At 37.1% G+C, this 21,618-nt stretch overlaps 2 protein-coding genes and 1 long non-coding RNA gene across 3 annotated transcripts in view; 2 read left to right on the top strand and 1 right to left on the bottom strand.

Annotated features, from left to right (window-relative positions):
* Positions 1 to 10,153, top strand: part of LOC132140715 (nuclear pore complex protein Nup214-like) — a 48,745-nt gene extending 38,592 nt beyond the window's left edge. Inside the window, exons 34-36 of the mRNA XM_059549624.1 lie at positions 1,345 to 1,493; positions 9,785 to 9,818; positions 9,896 to 10,153. Coding sequence (XP_059405607.1) covers positions 1,345 to 1,493; positions 9,785 to 9,818; positions 9,896 to 9,932 — 220 coding nt within the window. The 3' untranslated portion in view covers positions 9,933 to 10,153. The remainder of the gene's footprint in view (positions 1 to 1,344; positions 1,494 to 9,784; positions 9,819 to 9,895) is intronic.
* LOC132140245 (uncharacterized) overlaps positions 1 to 21,618 on the top strand; it is a 146,769-nt gene that overhangs the window by 111,877 nt on the left and 13,274 nt on the right. The window lies entirely within an intron of this gene.
* LOC132140714 (protein FAM78A-like) lies at positions 12,723 to 21,205 on the bottom strand. The gene is made up of 2 exons (XM_059549623.1): positions 20,128 to 21,205; positions 12,723 to 14,874 (listed from the first exon to the last, which is right to left on the bottom strand). The coding sequence occupies exons 1-2, from the start codon at positions 20,418 to 20,420 to the stop codon at positions 14,349 to 14,351; spliced, it is 819 nt and encodes a 272-aa protein (XP_059405606.1). The 5' UTR covers positions 20,421 to 21,205; the 3' UTR covers positions 12,723 to 14,348.

Raw genomic sequence — 21,618 nt, 5'->3', positions numbered from 1 at the left:
TGATTTTTTGGCTATTGCTAAAAATATACCCCAGCGACTTGAGACTGGTTTTGTTGTCCAGGGTCACATTTAAGATCATCAAATGTCTTTAATATATTAAATGGTATAACAAGTCTTACTGATAATTTTGGTGGCGATGGCGATTTATCGTAATATGATAATTAAACTTCTAAAGGCGATAATTTCATTAAATATTTCAAACATATTTTACTTATAAATGTTATTTAGTATTTAGGGATCATAAAATAATTTTCTTTTAAACTGCAACTGTAAAAAGATTCATTTCATTTTGAAATGTTAAACAAATTCAATGTTTGGATCTTCTAACCCTTTACTCTGAATCTTTCCATCATTTAGTGAGTTTTAGACACACTGACAGATAATTACTTTGGCAAATGAAGACACAAGATATCTGGTTTCTCTACAGTGAAAGTTAGAAGTGGAGAAAATGCATTTTTAAGTGTTGCTCTGAAACTAGACGAGACCCTTTGAGAGTCCAGTGGAATAATTGATGGATATTGATCATCAGTCGTGAGCAGATTGAAATGAGCAAAACACACCAACACAGCTCTCAAATAAAATCAGCTCGTCTGTGATGGAAAAAATGCAGCAAATGACGAAAAAAAAAAACACTGATCATGAGCAACAGAACAGATGTAAGCATGCAAAAGAAGTTGAACAGATGATGATATAAGACACATCGAGTTGCTTGTTAAAAGAAAGAGGAAATAATAGGTTAAAGGGATAGTTCACCCAAAAATACAAATTCTGTCATTATTAACTATACTAAAGATAACTAAAGATATTGTTGATGATATCCAAAAGCTTTCTTACCCTGAATAGACGGCAACACAACTGACATCTTCAAGGCCCAGAAACATAGTAAGGATATCATTAAAATAGTCCATGTGACATCAGTGGTTCAACCTTAATTTTATTAAGCTACGAGAATACTTTTTGTGTGCAAAGAAATAAAATAAAGTTTTTGTTCAACATTTTATTTAACAATTTATTTTCTTCCTTGTCAGTCTTTCCTTGTCTGTAATTAATAATAAGAGTTTTCATTTTTGGGTGAACTAACCCTTTAATTTTGAAACCACTATGGTTATATTTAGACATACAGGGTCTCCTGCTAATAAAAGCATCTAGTAGATTAGTAAATTGGGGTCGTGTTATGATGGATGAGGTCAGAGGTGTGGGTTATTTTAGTGATATTTGCTATGATCTAATCCTGTGTGTGTTGCACCTGTGCCGCACCACATAACTCACCCAAATAAACCCACTGCCATCTGTGTCACATGTTCATGCTCTGATGCGATGCATGCTTGTGATTGTGTGTTTCAGGTTCGCATCTCCTCAGAGTGCGCCATCCTTCGGCTCTCTGGCGGGTTCGAGCACAGCGCCGTCATTCGGCAGTCTGGTGCAGCAGCAGCAGCAGCCACCAGGCTTCGGGGCTCAGAGCGGTGCTTTCTCCGGCTTCGGCTCGTCTGGAGGTGAGTTCACAGCTTCCAAACACTGCTGTTATTGTGCTTCCTCTTATAGCAACAGCAGGACCAGCATTAGAGCATGCATTTAGCATTTTATCTTAAAATCCCAGTACCACAATACACAAAAGAATGAGAATTTAAAAATTAATTCAGTGATTTGAACCAAACCAAAATCTGAAGTCAGATTTCATTATGTCAGATAATACTCATAACAAACAAATAAACTCATTATTTAAATTCACCCCAAAATGAAAATTGTCATTACTCACTCACCCTCATGTCATTTCAAACCCATAAGACCTACGTTCATCTTCGGAACAGAAATTAAGAAATTTTTTGTGAAATCTGAGAGCTCCCTGACACTCCATAGACCTGAACGCAACCGCAGTGTTCCCAAGTCCAAAACCGTAGCAAGGACATTAGTAAAATAGTCCATGCAACATCAGGGGTTCAACCGTAATTTTACGATGCTACGAGAATTATTTTTATGCGCAAAGAAAATAATACAAACGTAATTTATTAAACAGTTCTTCTCACCTAGTTACCATCTTCCACCATTTTGTAGAGTACCCCAGAATGTAATCTGCGTAATTAGTGTTGTTTATATTCTTCATGTGCTGATTGCGTTGATTACTTTCTAGGGAAAGCGCACGCATGCATCAAGGTAGATGAAATGAAAGAAGGTGACTTGGTGAGAAGAATTGTTGAATAAATTTTGTTTTCTTTGCGGACAAAGTATTCTCATAGCTTCCCAAAATTGAAGTTGAGCCACTGATGTCACATCATGGACTTCTTTACTGATATCTTTACTACGTTTTCTGAAATTTGCGCAAGCACATGTGCGCTATTATGCACATATCTAGTCGTTTGTGCGGAGAGTGGAAGCTGAAGCGCGCTTCAGGACATCAGTGGAATCAAATTATATACGTCGTCATTTTTGCTTAAAAAGGTAAGAATAAGATTTGTGTGCACTTACAATATCAAGTAAACATTGTGCTATTGTAAAATAAAGAAAACAAATAGAATGTGCTTACCGTTCCTTGTTTTGAACAGGAGCGCTTCACAAAAATGAGCCGCAACTCAGCAAATATTTTCCTTACAGACATAAATATATATCTATAGAAAGCTTTAAATGACTACAAAACGAAATAATTCAAATCTAAAACAAATATTCTTATTATTATGTTATCAACTTCATTGTGACTCTGTCTCATAAAACTCCAGTTTATTAGTAAATAATGTCATTACTATTTTCCCCCAACATAGTCATGGTAATTTTTGCGTCAAGCTTTAGCCTATTTAGCGTGCTCATGTTACGTTGCCATGTAAACTCATCATTTGCAGTGTTCTTAAGCATTGTGTTTTAAAAACAAATGATTTAAGCCACTGAAATGCAAATAACTGCAGTATATGCACAAGCAGTCTGTTTATGAGCATGATTCCTGCAATTGGGTTGGACTGAGGTTGGGTCACAAACATACCTTAAACGATCTGTACCAGAGTTCATTTGGAAGCAGACCGAGACCACCTCTTCAGCTGGGTCTCGGTACAGTTGTTTGGTCCGCACCCGAGTGCGATTGCTGCATTCACACCTGCCAAAAAGCTCAGCACCAAGAGGGCGCGATTCAGTCAAACCAAACAAAATATATATATATATATATATATATATATATATATATATATATATATATATATATATATATATATATATATATATATATACAGGGGCGGATCTAGAAAAATATTGATGGGGTGGCGAGAAGGGGGCAGGAATTTTTGAGGGGTGGCAACATATGGCAGACGTATATATACTGAATTTAGTCACAGTTATCACAGTTTGATGATAAATAGTATATGTGCACACTACAAAAGGGCACAGGTTATCATTTACAAACTTAAATCTCATGCAATCAATGTATTGCATTTGAAACAGTTCATATAAGGAATAAGTGACCATACCCCATAAGCACCACCACACTCACTAATGCATACAGTACGCATCGACATGTAATTATAAGCATTATAAAAGGTTCAGTGTTATCAATATGTCAGTTTATTATAAGAAACACAAGACTTTAATAGCCAATGACATTTACAGATGGCGAGACTCAACTGATTTTCTACTGTTTTGTTAATCACCATTTAACTCAACCAGTCAAGAGCTACATTTAGCCTTAGATGTTATATGAATATGGTCCCTGAAGCATAGGTTTTATTAGCTGACAATTATAATAAATAAATAAACATTATATTGTTTTTGAAAAATTTGGTGTTATTGTTTTGGCAAGTTTACATTAAAACTATCTATGAAAACTTGTGTGATATTCCTTTAAAATAACGTTTTAGTATATCTTTTTTTTAAGTATATTTTACTGTGCAATTTCTTACATAATTTCTTTGAGTTAGACCAAACTTTTACTTTGGTGAGTTGTAGACAGTTTTTTTTTTTTTAAATAAACTATTATTATTAGCTAATAGGCCTACTTGATGTATAGCATACTCTACTGTGCAATAGTACTATATTTCTGTTTAAATTTCTTGAAATTTATACCGTAAATTTATTTTGACAGGTTGTCATAAAGACATTAAAATTTCTGTCAGTCTGTGTATACGATACGAATGAATGACGATAGTTTTATCAAATGAAATGGTGAAATCCTCTCATAATGTGCTTGCGTGCACATGTGTAGCCTACATCATGCGTCAATATAGTGAAGAGCTGAAAACACCACGCGTGCTTCAGTGTGTGTGTGGTAGAGCACACGGAATGTGTGTTGTTATACACAGAGATGTGTATAACAACACCTTCAGGGCCGCCGCTGGCCAAATGGGTGCCCTAAGCAGGACTGTATTGTTGTGCACCCGTTCCTCAAATATGATGATGAAAAAAACACCTACTATAGGGGTGAAAAAAGAACTTTAATCAAATAAAAAACTAAATGAATAAATTGTATTATTTACAAATTACAATTGTAGCTCTCGACATTTACCTATGGCTATAACTTTATTATGACTTATTCAGTCTATTAATTTATTTATTTTACTTATTAATTTATTTTATAGTCTCAAGCATAAAGAAATCATGCAAAAGGAAATTACCGTAAGCTGTTTTACTATGATAAAACCATGGTTTATTTTTGTAAGGGTTGTGATATGCTCGTTTTTTGTTGAAGAAATTATGAAATTATAAAGGCTGTGTCATCTATAGCAACAAGGTGGCCAAAAATGAAAGATTAAGTGAATATTTGAACTAAATGTTTGGTCAGTAGCCTAAACAAGGATTTGATTGTCCTGTAAGTGTAACAGCAGCAGTTACATTTGGCTCCCTTTGCAGGCATTTGGAATTACGTACATAAATGGATTATTTTGTATTTGCCTACATTATGTACTTTAACAGTGTTATTATTAACCAATAATTATTGCCTCATTGTTTTTTATATGCATTTTAAGTCATTTTAAAAGCTATTGATGGCTTAGGTCTGTTTTTATAGCAACGACAACATAAAAAAAAACATTAAAGGTGCTCTAAGTGATGTCACACATTTTTTAGGCCAAAACATTTTTTGTCACATCCAGCAAACATCTCCTCACTATCCGCTAGCTGCTTGTCCCCTGAACACACTGTAAAAAAACGACAAGCAAACAAACAACAAGAAAAACAAACTGGGCTCACCAGCACCACTAAACATAACAAACTGTTCCAGCCAATAACCGACAAGAAAGATTTGGGGGTGGGGTTTGGGGGGTTAGTGCACGGATGAGGAGGGAGGGACTAGCTAGCCTCCGTTTTGTTTGACAACAATTTGAACGTCAACAAGAAGTTACGACTACCGGCATCGCTTAGAGCACCTTTAAGAATGATTTGTGATGTTATTGTAAAAACCATGGGTCATTTTCGTAAGGGAACCTGAAAAAAAAAAAAAACCACAGGAATGTGCCTGAAAGTGATAAACGGACCTTGTTTTTACCTAAATGATTTATAATTTATTTTTATATATATTAAAAATGTATAAAATGTGCATTGTAGCTGAAACCTAAATGAACACATTACAATTGTTTTATGACTGCAAGTCTTTCTTCTCAAATGCTATTGAGCTTCAAATTTGCGTTTGAGCCCAGGTGAAAAAGTAGCATAATTTACATATGATTTACAGTTTATTTTAATATCAAACATTCAATTCAATTGTGCATTATAGCTGACACATAAATAAACAATTACATTTGTTTTTATGACTGTAAGAAAGTCATTCTCCTCAAATGCTACTGACGTTAGAAAAGTGTATATCAATATCGCATATAACTTTAGAGACTGTCCCTAAATTTGAAACTCTCTAATGTCCATAGTCAAGCCAACTTTATGCCTGTTTTTTTTTTTTTTTTTTTAAACTTTCTTTAGTTTTCTTTTCTCTGCACCGGATTGCTGATGTCCTTTGACTGGGCATAGATGTTCATCCATCAATTATGAACATTCAGCCGAAAACATAAGGTGTTAGCAGTCGCGAGCGCGGATGGGAGAATGGCGGAAGGTTTTTTTTTTTTTTTGAGCAACTGGGATGGTGCCCATAGACAGTAGATGGTGCCCCCTCTGGGAGTAGGTGCCCTACGCAGACTGCGTACTCTGCGTGTCGGGAGCGACGGTACTGAACACCTTTAATATTCACAGACTCAAGTCCATATCGAGATTTGATTAAATGTACAGCTCTACTTTTGATTTATTCATTAAAAAATGGCCGAATTCCGTTACGTTCTGCTTTATACAGCAAGTTCCATTTGTGACTGAATTCCGCGATTCAATCCGCTTTGCAAACACAGACGGGGTGAATTTATGAATGAAAGTGTGAAAGTTCTGACACAAAACGAAGTTGTTACTTATCCTTACGCTTTTTAAAAGTTGGTAATGTATCACGTAGTAGACTAAACCACTGTAACGTTAGTTATTTATCATCTCAAAGTCTGTGCTTTCATTAAAGCTTCATTTCTTGCTAGATAGATAATACATTTTTACCTCTTTCCTCCTGTGTCTCATGGTTCCCTCGCTCTGCGCGCACTGAGAAAGTTTTCCAAACAAATCAGTCTCTTGCATACTGTCTCTTGCCGCTCTGGCGTCCTCTTGTGCTGCTGCATTCACTGCAGTCGGACATTGGAGATTCGGCTCGTTAATTTTCAAATTGGCCATAACTTTTAATTCGTTTCTGCCAACTGGGGTGGCAGCAGGGGTGGCAAGGCTTTCTTTTAGGGTGGCATTTGCCACCCCATGCCATCCCGGTAGATCCGCCCCTGTATATGTGTGTGTGTGTGTGTGTGTGTGTGTGTATATATATATATATATATATATTAGGGCTGAAACGATTCCTTGAGTAACTCGATTACAAAAAATGATCGAGGCAAATTCCTCTGCCTCGAAGCCTCTTTTAATTTATTTTAAATCTCACGTCAGGTTCTTTCTCAATGATTTTTTCAATGTGACACAACGCGTTCACGTCACCCACAAAGCGGAAGGAGACGCAAGCGCTGCGTCTGAAATGGCATACAGCAGTGTTTTGATTTGAGGACGCCGGCAAACGTAAAAAGAACGTCGTGGTGTGTGTCCATTGCAAGATAGAGCTGGCATACCACAACTAGGGCCCTATGATTTCCGCGATGCAGAAAACGCGGAGGGAATCGCGGAATCCAGTCATAAAAAGGAATTTACAGTTTAACGCATTGCACTTACATTAAATCACGATATGGACTAATATCTGTAAATATTAAGCCGTAACAGTCTATTTAAATATGAATCCTGCATGTTCTGCGTGTCTGTGTTAATGAATGGAGCAGAAGCGCGTCTTCATTCATTAAACACACTGAAGCGCGCGTGATGCTCGCTGTAATTTCAGCGTAGGGCTGGATGATTAATCGAAAAGTAATCGAAACCGAAATTCAGAACCTCTAACCGACTTAATTTTCCCATTTCGGTTATTTCGGTTTTTTAATCCTAATACTTCCCCCTTAAAAGCATACTAGCACGTGTGTAGCCACATGACTCTGCTCTCCAGTCAGTGGCATAAGAGCAAAACACGGAGGTGAACGGCGGTTCAACAGTGATGGCGCGTGAGCGGTGAGCCTTGCGTCTTCACTAAACTTTCAGTTGTATTTGTTTTATGGTTTGGACATTCAAGCGATTAGATGGTCGGATGTGTATTATTATTTCGAGCTACCATGTTCGCACAGCTGCATTGTGGCATGAACACTCATATAAACAGCTGTGAAGATCGCGCACACAGAGGAAGGCAGAAACTAGTTGTCAGAGCTGTCCTGTGATTTATTACTAACGTAGCTTAGAATCTCAACATTTATTATAGCATATTTTTCTACTTTTGAAGGAACTAGGCTATTTACAACCCACAGCTTCACAATAATATAGAGACAGTATGACTTATTCACACACACGCAATCACTCGTACTGGTACTGTGCTAATTTATCTTTATCTGATCTTTATTTATCTCTTAAACCGAGCAATAATCTATAAGAAATGCTACGAACATAGATAAAATAACGCGCTTTCAATAGGAAAAAATATCCCACCTTTACTAGTCGATTTCAGCCGTCTGGCTGAGGTCAGTCTAAAAAGAAGCTCAGGACAGTTGACAGAACGCTGCTGCGTGACGACACGAAAGCGTATCATTTTCACGTGTTATTAAGCCTTGCCACTTGCCAATTTGACCATTCAAAAAATCTTAAAGCATTCAAACACAAGACGCGGGAAAGCTGAACTGAGAAGCTGGTTACTCGCGCGCTGTGCTCGGTGCGCATGCAGAGAGAGAGCCGCGTCTCACAGACGGTAACACTGAACGGAGCTCTCCTTTGCGGAATTGCTAATGCAACCTTTTCACACCAGACTGAACACAATTAATCATTGATTGGTAATTGGCCAACAAAATATTGACTGTTATCTGAAGTTTTGTTTGATTGTAATCCATTACATATCTTTCTATCAAAGTTATCTGATATTATAAAGATGAATTTGTTCTGACAGTTTAACTCTTGAGTTCTTGTAATATTTTATTTCCATTTTCTAAACTATAGCAAACAGAAACAAAATAATCGTTCATTAATCGTAATTGAGATAAAATGTTCAATTAAAATTAGTTTAAAGAAAAGTTTGTGCCAGATATGTATTACTGTTGTTCAGCAGAATGTACTACTACATTTAAAATGTAATATTTTTTTAAGGTTTAATCACACATTTCTTTCATGTTTTAAATTTAATAGTAAATCCCCTTCGTTTACCAAAAAGTTAAGTTTGCTTAATTTTCAATAATTAAAAGATAAATTAAATTAAAGTTTTATGTGTTTAATGTGCATCTCAGAAAATGCTTTATTTAAAACCCCAACTGAATGGCACTTAAATGCACTTAATTCATCTGTCAACTTTATTGTCATTGTTCACAGTACAAGTACAGACAGAGAAACAATAATTAAATAATAATTAAAGGGTAATAATTAAATTTTAATTTTTGATGTATGCAATATGCATTGCATTCTATGCATTTAAAAAATAAAAAAAATTTAATTTAAAAATAATTTTTAGAGACCTAGGAGTCTTATTTTCTCTTGCATAATTAATATTGCACTTTAAGCAAAAACACATTTTATCCGACTAATCGATGGAATTTTTGGCCGAATACTCGATTACTAAAATATTCGATAGCTATATAAATTGTCAACATTTCTCATCTTAGTTTGTGCTTTTTGTAAAATTTTACTTCAAGATTTTATTTCAGTTGGTAAGACAATGTTTCAAATTTTAGATTGTAGTTTGTGCTTTTGTAAATAAATATGAATTTTTAAAATAGTTCTATTTAGCTTTATTTTTAGTTATTGTAGTACTTCAGCCTAAACCTAATTTTATTTATCTTTTTAAGTTGTGTGTCAGTGGTTCTAATTTTAATGGAATTTTTGTGCTTTTGTTTAAAAAAAAAAAGATGTTTTGGGTTTGTTTGTTTTTTTTTCATCAATTTTAGTACTTTAACCTAAACTTAAAAATTGTATTCATCTTTATTTAGTGATTTAATACTCATTTTAATTTGAGTTCACAATAACAGCCTTGGTTTTGAGTTTTATGAAGTTCAGTCACAGCTCTGTTTCCCATGAGCTCTTATCTCTGCTGTGATATACAGACTGGAGTGCTGCTCACAGAGTGTCACACGTTACCTAGTTACAGTGATAAACCCACTCTAGACCTCTTTATTGCTTCTCTTTCACCCGTCATTACTGATGAAGTCGGACTCTCTCATTGTGTCTTGTTTGTCTGTAGGTTTTGGAGGTTTTGGAAACACCAGCACCAACCAGTAAGTGTTGTGTTGTGTCATTCACACACATCCATCAGTGCTCTGCTCACACATTCACATCTGATGATGTGTTCCAGGCCATCGTCTCAGACGTTCAGCAGTTGGAGGAGTTGATCGGCGGATGCTGATGTAATCTGATCTGGTCTGCAGTTGTTTTATAGTGTGTGTGCGCAAGATTGAATGTGCCGTGAACGCTCGTGTTCTTACCGTGTGCTAATGTCCTCCTGTTTCATGTTCAGTGCAGTTTCTCCTGTTTTAACTGCACAATGAAAAATAAACATGTGATGTTGACCATACGCCCAGTTTCTGTCCTTTAATGTCACACTTTAAATCACATTTAAAATTTGGATTACAGTTTTATCATAAACGAATACATTTAATGAGATGCATGTTTGTCAGTCATACATCAAAGAAACATTTATCAACTGTTTGCATTTATTTCATTTTAACTGAAATAATCAGATCTCCTGAATGCATTTATTCTATGTAAATGCTTTGAGTGCCTAGAAAAGCACTATATAAATGTAATGAATTATTATTATTATTATTATTCTACTTGCTCGGAATCAAGAAAAATCTTTTCATTGGAGAAATAATTCAATTGGATTTATTGATGATATGTACATAAAACTGGTTATGTAAAACACACTTAGTTTATTAGAACAGTTTCATGTGTGTGTCACTGACTGACAAACATATATCAAGTTATAAGTTTATTAGTTTGTTAAAACCATGAAATCCAAATGCATGGACATTTTGTATGCCATTCAAATTCATGAAGCTTCAATTTAGGCTTTAATATTAACTGTTCAATCTTAAAATATGATTAATTCCTGACCTGATAAATACCTTGTGTGTGTGTCAGTCACTAAGGAGCTTATCATCACAGTAGTGTCTCTTCACATGCCTGTGAAAGTACATCCAGATTGAGATTCTCCTAGAAGAGAGTCTGAACTCTACAGACTCACTTCATCTGTCGTTTATGACTGACTGTTATTCAAGAAGCACAAAGCTGCAGGTTGTTTGGGATGTTTGACTGAGAACAGGTGGATCCGGCAGCAGATTCACTTAAGATGGTGATGGTGATGGTGATAAAGCACCTCAGTAATCCTGCCCTTGTTTTCCATCACATCTGTAAATCCCTCCCGGATAATGAGAGCCTGATTCATGAAAGCAAGATCAGCCGTGGTTTTTTTATTGATGTCAGGCTGTTCTGATAGGAGTTTATTATAGGCCAACTTTATGGTTTCCTCAGAATATCAGAGTCACAAAACCGAAGAACAATTTTAGTGGAATCACTCAAGGTGGGTTCGAAACTTAGTAGCTACAACATGTAAATTTGAATTTATTTCAGTGAAAAAAGTATGTTCTTTATAGTATGAATAAATTTGGTCGTACTATATTCGCCATGATGTCATTGTCACGTGACCTGCCAGCGTTGGTCGCGTTGCTTCACTTCTATTCATAAATGCTTTCCCGTTGTCTCAAGGGACAGTAGGTCATCCGGGGACTTTTTGTCCACTTTTTTTTTTTTTTTTTTGAGCGGTAGACATGAGCGTCTGGCGTCTGTATGTATTATTATCTTATAGATTATACGTGTTTATAGAATGGGACAGGTGCAGGAGGGAGGCGTGTAAATATAGCAGTGAATGCAGACTCATGTGCATGCGGCTCTGTGAGCGTCTGCTCTTTAGTCACTGTCTAGTTTGTATTTTCATCTTGTTTGCAGATGATCAGATAGAGATCAATCCCATCATGCCGCTGTATTGTCTGCGTCTGGGATTGAGTCTGTTAATCTCTGTCTCTCTCTGGCTTAAGCCCCGTCTTCATCCACGGATAACAGTATAATACACTCCATTATCAAGCGTGCTGAAATCCGTTGGAGGCTGTGATGAAACCGTCTGCACATCATCTGCTTACAGTGAGGATACAGGAAGATCTTACGCCAGTGTATAGCACGACTAGTAAATCGCAACTAGTAGCTGTAAAATTAATTTATACTATAAAAGTATGGACTAAATAAGTTGTTTTAATGCTTCTGAAATAATTATCTTGCTCACCAAGGTTTGTAGCTAGAACAACGTGGGGTTTTCAATAAAAATATCATCTGATAACAGGGTTGTACTTTTGAGCTTGATGGGACTAATAATAAAATATTGTAATAAATCTGTAATAATACAGTCTCTCGTGCTTCAGACATGCTCTTGTGTTCATGAGTTTGGTTTTCGATGTCTTTATTAGTCCTGTAGCTCTTGTATCTTGAGTATTAATATTTGATCTTTAAGCCCATAAATGATGCAAAACAAACAAGATAAAGCGATGCCACAGTCATACTGAATCAAAGACAAGAAATTGTGCTGAATCTCACAGTTTTATTATATTCTTCATGAAAAATTCAGCTGTCTTTGAACGTTTGTTTTCACAATGTGCATCTTCACAGTTTGAAATGTTTCCCAACTTCTGTTTTTCAAGTATTATTGTCAAGCTATAAAACGGCCCAAACTCCAATTGTGCCTTCTGAAAAGAGAGCAAAATCGAGTCACGCACACACATTCACACTTGCATTATCAATATCTGCTGCTAATGGAGCTGAAGGATTCAGTTTTACTATTTCACATCCAAAACTAAATGATTGAAGGATTTATTGTCTGTCAGATGTCATATTGTGTTCCAAGCCAAACAGCAGGAATTGTGTGAGAATGAGGAGTCTTAACACAAACATTTAATAGTGAATGTATTTGGTCTGATGATGAATAAAACTCTGCTGGAAGTACACATAACAGAAATCTGAACTAAAATTCTTTAGTCATGTTGTGTATAAGCATCCAAACACACACCTGCAGACTCACGTCATGTGAACGGATCAAACACACGAGATTAACTCAATCATCCAAAAGTGACTGATGAAATGAAACACACGTGACAGTCTCTGGTCTGATTGTATTGTATGGACTGAGCTGTCCGGCACGGATGAAGATGGACTTAAAGCTCAATTTCTGTTATAGCGCTGGATCCACGTGTGCATATAAATGCTGGTCAGCGTTTGACTGCAGCTGGACTGAATCACTGTCCATCAACACAATCACATCTCAGTGCAATAAGGCCTTCAATGGGTCAATAACACATGGCATCAGGAAGCGCTGAAGTGCATTTTGAGTTGCAGAATGGATCAAAATTGTGCTTAATTGTAATTTTCATGAACATCAAGCAAATTCTCCCTCAAATTTTCAACACTGCAATGCAAAAAAAAGATATATTATAAAAATGCTAAAATATTTACACACTACTGGTCAAAAGTTTGGAACATATTGAGATTTTTTAATGTTTTCAAAAGAGGTGTCTTCTGCTCACCAAGGCTGCATTTATTTGAAAAATACAGTAAAAAGAGTGAAATATTCGTACAATTTAGAATAGCTGTTTCGTATTTGAATGTGTTCAAATGTAATTTATTGCTATGAAAATTTTCAGCATCATTACTCCAGTCTTCAGTGTCGCATGATCCTTCAGAAATGCTAATTTGCTGCTCAAGAAACACTTCTGATTATTATCAGTGTTGAAAACAGTAGTGCTGTCAAATATTTTTGTGGAAACTGTAATCTTATTTTTTCGCGATTCACAGATGAATAGGAAGTTCAAAAGAACAGCATTTATTTGAAATAGAAATCCTTTTTTAATGAATAAAAGTCTTTATTACTTTATTTTTGATGGTAGTGTATCACAGTTTCCATAAAAACGAAACGTTTTCACATAGAAAATAGTCATTCTAAATTTTAATATACTTCACTGTTTTACTGCATCAAATAAATGCAGCCTTCTTACACAGAAGAGACTTCTTTTAAAAATATGAATTATTTCCAACTTTTGAGGTACATTATTGTAATATCTGTAGTACTGCCTTGAAAATAATGTCTAGTTCTTGTGCAGAATTGTGGCCTGGACATGAGTTTCTCAGCACATTCATTCGGCAAAGACACGTTTCTCCCTTCAGCTTCTGCTGATGGAGTTTGATTTGAGGAGCAGATGGATGACAAGAGCAGATGCAGCCTTTCACACGCATCTCATTCAAACACCAGGAGAATGGATTGTTTGCGTATTTGCTCTATGGATTGGCCACGACGTCTTGACACTGACTGACACAGCAAACTCGCATGTAGTAGAAAAGATATATTTTTGGACTCTGCTCTTGTAAAACACACTGAAAGTGGCTGGTTGACAAAAGTAAAACACTGAAGCTCCAGCTGAAAACACTGAATGCATAATGACTGTCCTCGTTTTGTTGGGCACGTGGCGGTCATCGCAGTCCCGTTAGACCACGACTAACTGGGTCACATCCATTGCAAATCTATGGACAGGTAGGACGTGCGAGGTTTACTGCATTGCACTCAGTTTAAGGCGAAACATTTGCAGTGAAAGCAATGTAAACTTAAGGCAGCGTGAATCGACACTCTTTCCGTCTGTTTGAGACGTAATATTCTGACTTTGTCTTTTTGCAATGGCGTTTAGCACAGTGATTCCTGACCGCTTTTGGTCTCAGTGTTTGGGAGGTATGACCACCACCGGCTCGCCCGTCCGCGGCCGCCACATCAGCACCTGGGCGTCGTTGGCGTTGGGTTTGACCATGGCGTTTGGCGGGATGGCTTCGTTCTTCCCCTGCACCTGTGGCTGCTCCTGCGCGATGGGTTCGCACAGCCTGGCTCTCTGTCCCAGCGGCTTGTCGGGATCCACCTCGATGTGTAGACGCATGCGCCAGCGCACCGTCTGCAAAACCAGAATCTCACCCGACACTTGGTTGATGGCCACCAGCCACGTGGTGAAGCTCTGGTCCCTCCAGATGCTGCTGAGCATGGGTACATTGCTGTCGCTCACCGGGACGCCCCAAGTAACGCTGGGGTAGAAGTTGTCGTTCATGCTGACGGTGAACTTGGTGTCCTGCTTGGTGGGACCCACAATGGTGCAGGTCTCGGTGGTGTTGCCGTACCAGGGGTAGTTGACGCCGTCTGAGTCGCTGATGGCTTGGATTTTTCCATCTCGGAGATCCGGCAGCTCCCAGCTGGACCTGCAGGAGACACTGGAGGATGAGAGCGTGTAAACGCGAGGGACTCGGGTCAAATGAAGCGCGTTGACTCTAGAGAAACCAGAACACTGGTTGCCAAAGGCGAGGGATGCTTTTTATTTCAGCACTTAGAGGAAGTTAAACATAGAACGGGGATGTGAGTCTGAGTGTCCATCAAAAGAGACCTTTGATAAAGAACAAACACACACATCTCTTTCAGCTCCAGCGACCACCAGCATCATCATCTGACTCACACAGCACATCTCTGCCCTCGTGAAAATGAAGTGCACTTCACTGTATTGAGTGTGCACTTGTTGTGTACTTCAAATTTGAAAGCTATATTTATACAAATCTGTATTTGCATTTAGTATAGTAATAATGAAATAAAAGACCACTTAAAGAAAGGCACCTTTCTTTACAGACTTTTAAAAAGTATACATTATAATAATGTAAATGTAAAAGTTTTTCATTATATTTTAAACAGCGTTGTTTTAATGTTGGGATCAAATTAGATTCTATTTTTTGCTTCCATGTTAATTTCTGTTAGTTTTGGTAAATTTGTTTTTGTTTTTGTAATATTTATTCGTTTTTGTTGTTTTTAAATGTCTATATACAGTAGTAGTTTTTTTATTTCAGTTTTAGTTATTTTAGCATATCAATTTAAACTAAACTTCCCACACTCCCTGAAAATCGCCATCATGCACACAGCCTAGAGACAACATTACTACAATACGTCACGTCATTCACACATGGTGAGAAAACTTTATAGTACAGTTAGTAAAGTACTACAATAGCAGGAATGAAGGTCAGGTTCTCGCTCTGTCTGAATAGCGTACATGAACGCGCTGATGAAGTTTCCTGTCTGAGCGAACAGGGTACACAGAGGTATGCAAATACACATGTTGACACGCAGCTAGGAAAGCCTCTCATAATGTTCGGAACAAACATTTTGATTGGAGGAACATTGCTTGGTGCTATGCCTTCCACAGAATATATATAATTACAGATAAATACATTTAGACTTAATGATTGCTATCGGGATGTGAAGAGACTTTCAACCAGCATAACAAAAACTGTTTCTGAAGACAATCCCCTATTGTACCTGTAATTTTATCCAACTATTTTCCTATGCCACATGACACTTCGCATTAATTATGGGAGTAACTTCCATTAAACTGTAAACAATCACTGTAAGGTTCACTTTATGAATGCAATAATATAATCATGTAAAAAAAAAACTGTGTCCAGTGAGATGACATGAATAACCCCTAAAGCTCGACTATTTCCGTGGACCACAGCAATATTACGGACTTGTTAAATATCATGGTAATAATATTTGAAACAATAGCATTAGATTTTAAGGATTAAAGTGCCTCTCATAATCTAAAACGCAGTAGACTCTAAACAGGTGAATAATTACACTGCAACAATGAGACCTTAAAATTACCTTAGAAATGTATTAAATTGCAGCTCCACGATTACAAATGTCCAAATATATTTACAATACATACATGGCATACTAGTTTCAATAAAAATGGAAATAAAGTATGTTTTAGGTTTTCATAAATGCTTGTCAGGTTTTTTTACAGTCGTTTAATCATATTTCAAAGAAAATAGCTTATCCATGTGTAGCTCGCCCCTTTTCAGCACTGCGCTTGTTATCTTCTGTCTTCCATTTGTATTTCCACAGCGTGGAAAGACTGTACGAATTTATGATTGAACTCCTTTTTAAAAATCTTCCCAGTCTGCTGACATTTATGACGTCTGCTTCAAACATTAAAATGCACGTGATAATGTTTGTTACTTATGTGTTCTACAAAAAGTAAATCCACTTCACAAAATAATTACACTTCAACAGCAATGCTATTGAGCTGTCAAAAAAAAAAACGGAAGTTCAAAGACGGTACTAAAGATGGCTGTGTGCTTGTGTTGATGCTTAAACTACAGAATTATGAAATTACACATGAAGATGTACTTAAGTCCTAGTTAGTATATAATTAGTTCACCTAAAAAAGAAAGCTCTGTCATCATTTACTCCATCATTTGTTCTAAGGCTGTAATATGGCTGTTTGGATGAGATTTGACTTCAGTAATAATAATGACATAATGCGCATGTGTTCCACACACACGTGTCATGTAAACTACATTTATGATCTTCCGTGTTTATTCAGCAGTTTTTGAACTCAGCAGAATCCATGCTTTGTGAAACAGAGCGGCCTGAACATTCTGCTAAACATCTTCTTGCGTGTTTTACAAACGAGTGACAATCACACGTATCTAAAAGTGTCATGGCGGTGAGGTGATGATCACAGATGTCTGATTGGTGGGATCTGTGCCTTTAAGCAGTGAAGGCAGTGACGCTGAGAGCACAGCCGCTCTCAATGACCTTCACCGTACAGCAGAATCAGCACAGACGCGGGTGACGGCGGGACAAACCGCAGAGCTGCCGGCCTATCGATTCCCTGATGCAGGAAAACCGTGACCTTTCTCCCAGAACTCACGCCTCAGCAGCAGAGCATCATGGGAAAGAGCCACATGACATGAACACACGAGGGTCTTTGATTATCATCAGGGGAATAAGAATAGAAACTCTTTCGAGTGTTTGTGAGTGAGTGTGTTTATGCTGTGTGCACCCAGATGCCCTAATGAAAAACAGCTCAATATTCATATTAAAGAATGTCTAATGTGAGTTATGGTTGGGGTTTTTGGGAAGGTTTGCATTTACATGTCCTCAACAACTTTAATATAATGAATATAATAACCTGTATACTCAACTTACATTGAATGATATATTTGTTTGGTGTGTAAAGCTTTAATGTTTCATTGGAATATCACTCAATTTGCATGTTTTCATGCATCAGCTTTTCTCTTAATGGCTTGTATAGATCAAAACATAAATATTTACTCTATTATCTAGTTGAAATACATGTATATGAAACTTAAACTTACTATGATGGGTTACAATGATGTAGTTAATAATCATACGTAACTGTTGGTATTTTACACAGCCGTATATGTATGTTAGATGTAGGCAAATTTATGTTAACAGCACGAATTTCTGACAACATCAGACTGATCTCTGACACATCAACTGATGTTCTCTGGAACGAAACAACGCACTTCAATGGCAATGGAAAGAACCACCGTTGAGTAACACGCGGTTTCCATCTCAAACCACCATCAGTTCAGCTAAATGCATGACAGGAAACATTTCAAACAACACAAACCTGCATCTTTCAGTTCACCTCTGAAAAACAACCATTTAAGGCAAGATACGGGCAAAAACCCTGTTTTTCATGCACTGGTCGATTTTAAGGCTGTTTTCTGTCCAAATCATGTCTTTCATTCTAGTCGAAAGAAAAAATCCAAAATACACAAGTCTTTATTTTATTGCACTTTATCTCTTTGCATAATTCAGTTTTTTTCCTCTTACATTCACCAAACTTTATTGTTAAGGGTTTTATTGAGGGATTTATTGTTCATGTTATATCAAAGATTTTACTCCTAAACACATGGTGAAAATTTATGTTTTTTTTTGTCTCTTGACAGTATTTTCAGATTTATAGAGTGATAAAAAAGAGATCAATTATGAAGATTTATGTTTTGGGAATTATGCACATTTATGCACATTTCATTAGACAATGCCTAATTTACATATGTAAGCATGCCATTTCAGAAGTCCTATAATACAAAACAATTGTCTTAATGTACTGTGATTAATCAACTGGGGAAAATATAGTGAGATCTATTAATTAATATTTTACACTATTTACCTGGTCTGTCTTGCCTTAAATGTACACTTAGGTCTTGATGTAAAATAATAATCTGGAATGAAAGCTTAATGTTGCTGAAATTCATGTAATCATGCGATATGAGCAGAACAGACGCACTTCAGATGGTGAAGAGAGAATGTGACAGATATAAAAGTGTTTTCTTATTTCCTGAGTATGTAAAAATCGACAGGACCGGAGTTATCAGGCCAGAACAGCAGCTGAAATATCAGTTGAGAGCATTACAACGCAATTCTGTGAGCGTGCTTGAAAGATCCTTTAGATGTACTGGGGTTTGCTGAAATGTCCAAGTGTAGAAACAATTTTTGCTCAGAAATTGCTAGTAAATTTCACAAACAATTACCAAAATTTTGAAGGATAAAATGTGTCTACTACTTTCAAATACATTCTTGCATTTGTAAGTAAAATGCAAATGATATGATCTATATGATATGTTATAAAGGATATGATGTCATTCACTTCATACAAAGGAAGTAGAACTAGTGGGAAAAAAAATTAAGTATTAATATTGAACGGCTGCATTCACAAGTGTAACGTCAGTCATTCATCTTAAATGCATGATCATTTCTCTGCTCTTGTTTCCAGGAATATGAAGAGGCTGAGCATGTGCAGTCTCCAGATATCATAAGACACCGAAGGGTTTATTTTTTGTTTCATACAGGAAATAGGGCAAAGTGTAGTCTCTTCAACAGGAAGTAGGGCAAGTGAAACCTCAAACGGTATGCAGGCTCTGTAATGTCACCTCAAGCACATGATCAAATTATCAAGCTTAACACTGCACACGGTTAAAACGACAAGTTTAAGATGATCCTACATGAACATGTGTCTGATTGTCACATTGGTTTAGCTCTAACGTTTAGACACTATAAATATGCCCTATATAATTGTCTATGTGACAAATAAAAATCTTGAACCTTGACACTGAGACTTTAGTTTGTATTCTACATATCTGAGCTTCTCAAATGATGTTCATCTAAACAGGTGCAATTCGCACAAGAGCATGTGCAATATACAAATGCTGAACATCTGAAGACAGGACGCTTTCTGACTGTGTAATTACTGATAATAAACTGTGTTATGGTTATTATCGTTTCTGGTTACACTGTCCTTGTTACAGTTAAGTACAATTAATGTATTATACACTTAGGGTTTGGTTTAGGGTCATTATTTACTGTTGTTAGAAAAGCAAGTGCATGTAAGGTGTAGCATGAACAATAAAACATGTATTTTCTGTCCTTTCTCTTAACTAATACATTTACCATGGCAAACAAAGCTTCAGCTTAAAGTTGCTACAGCTGTTGTTTCTGCAGCACACGTGTAGTAAATAGTCATTATCCCTATTTCTGTCATTATAAACAGAAATGTATAAATACATACAGTGCAGTACAACAGCTACATGCATAAATTCTTTAAATGGCAGAGGGTGTGATGTGAAGTCTTTGTGTTGAGTGTCAGAGATACTTACATCCCTTTGGATCCGTATTTGTTGTAAAACTCCATGTGGTTGCACGCCTGGATCCAGCCGACCGTCCAGCTCTCTTTACCGGCCACCGGTGGCACCAGGACCCTGGCGGAAGCGCGGAAATGCGGCGTGCGGTAGCGCAGCACCACGCTAGAGGACTCGTCGATGCTGGTGGGGTTCGAGTCGATGGAGGAGTTCACCTCCAGAACCACGATGCTGTCCCGGAAACTCTTGGGTTTGCATCTGATGCTCTGAATACAGCCCATCACAAGCAGCACGAGAGGCCAGCAGAACATCAACCCTCTGAAGAACGCACACTATACCCACTGACCCTCAAAAGAACGTACACTACACGCTGAACCTCAGAGGAACGCGCACCAGACGCTGTCCCTCAGAAAACACTAAACGAGGCGTCGCGGTGTCGCGTCAGGACTAGAAAAAGCGTTTCTTATCAACAAAAGCATCACGTTATTTTGTTGAATAATGAAAGAAAACAGAAATAAATAAAAACAATGTTCGTCAACTTTCCGTCATTGGCGGACCGTTACAACGCTCCGCTCACACATAACGCTCTCCAAGTCGTAGTCAAACGGGCATTTCCGCGTCACAACTCTCACAACATTGCTTTTATATTAAAATAAATAGGTTAAATCCACCCGCTTAGAATACTGCTGGCATTCTTTACGCAAAAAAAATAAAAATAAATAATAATATCTTCAACTACAAGCGCGCAAAATTGCTATAGACGGTATCAAACGTAACGCTGGAAAAGTGATTATTATTTTTATTTATTTTTTTTGCAATTAATATTTACATTCCGTGAGTTTGTCCTTGAGGTTCAGTTGGAGGAAGCTCACTTTCTTGTACACTTATGAGTGAACGATCCGTCTCAGCATCAGGTGAACTTCACCAGCCCACATGAATAAACATGAGAGGTATAAAAAACACTCCGGCTGTCACGAACACACAAATTGTGATGAACAGCCCATCATTGCGCGTCTCTCTTCATCAGTTATAATCCATCCTCATCCTCGCGCCTCTGCTGCGCTCAGCCTCCGTCCCGCAGCGCTGTGCGCGTCACCGTATCAGCTGCAGCTGCTCTACTGCGAGCGCCCGTGTCGTCACTTCCGCTCCCCAGTCCCCGCATTATGGGACGTGTAGTTCTGCGTACAGTTTGTTGGGCGTAATATATCTAGTGTTGGGAAGGGTAATTTGGAAATGTAATAGGTTGAATAAAGATTATAATAATTTAATTTAAAACACAGTTTTAGCACCTCTTTTTTATTTATTTTTTAAAATCATAACAAGATGCAGTTTAATAGCTAGGATACTGTCTTTGAAATCAAATCTGTGCCTAGCTATGAAACACTGGCATGATCTAACAAAGCCTTGTAAAATACAGTTTATCTTAAAAAAATAAAAGATATACAGAAACCCAAACAGGAAATAAAAGTTACTGAATAAACGTGTCCTATTCTGTCCTAAACTCCAAAA

Source organism: Carassius carassius, chromosome 5 (assembly GCF_963082965.1).
Source record: "Carassius carassius chromosome 5, fCarCar2.1, whole genome shotgun sequence".
NCBI classification, from domain to species: domain Eukaryota; kingdom Metazoa; phylum Chordata; class Actinopteri; order Cypriniformes; family Cyprinidae; genus Carassius; species Carassius carassius.
The sequence above is the reverse complement of the archived record's forward strand: the minus strand, read 5'-3'. Positions and strand labels throughout refer to the sequence as shown.

Coding starts and splice junctions, on each gene's coding strand:
- LOC132140714 (XM_059549623.1), bottom strand. CDS start 20,420: ATGTTCTGCTGGCCTCTCGTGCTGCTTGTGATGGGCTGTATTCAGAGC. Junction 14,875..20,127: donor AAATACGGATCCAAAGGGAT/GTAAGTATCTCT, acceptor TGTCTCCTGCAG/GTCCAGCTGGGAGCTGCCGG.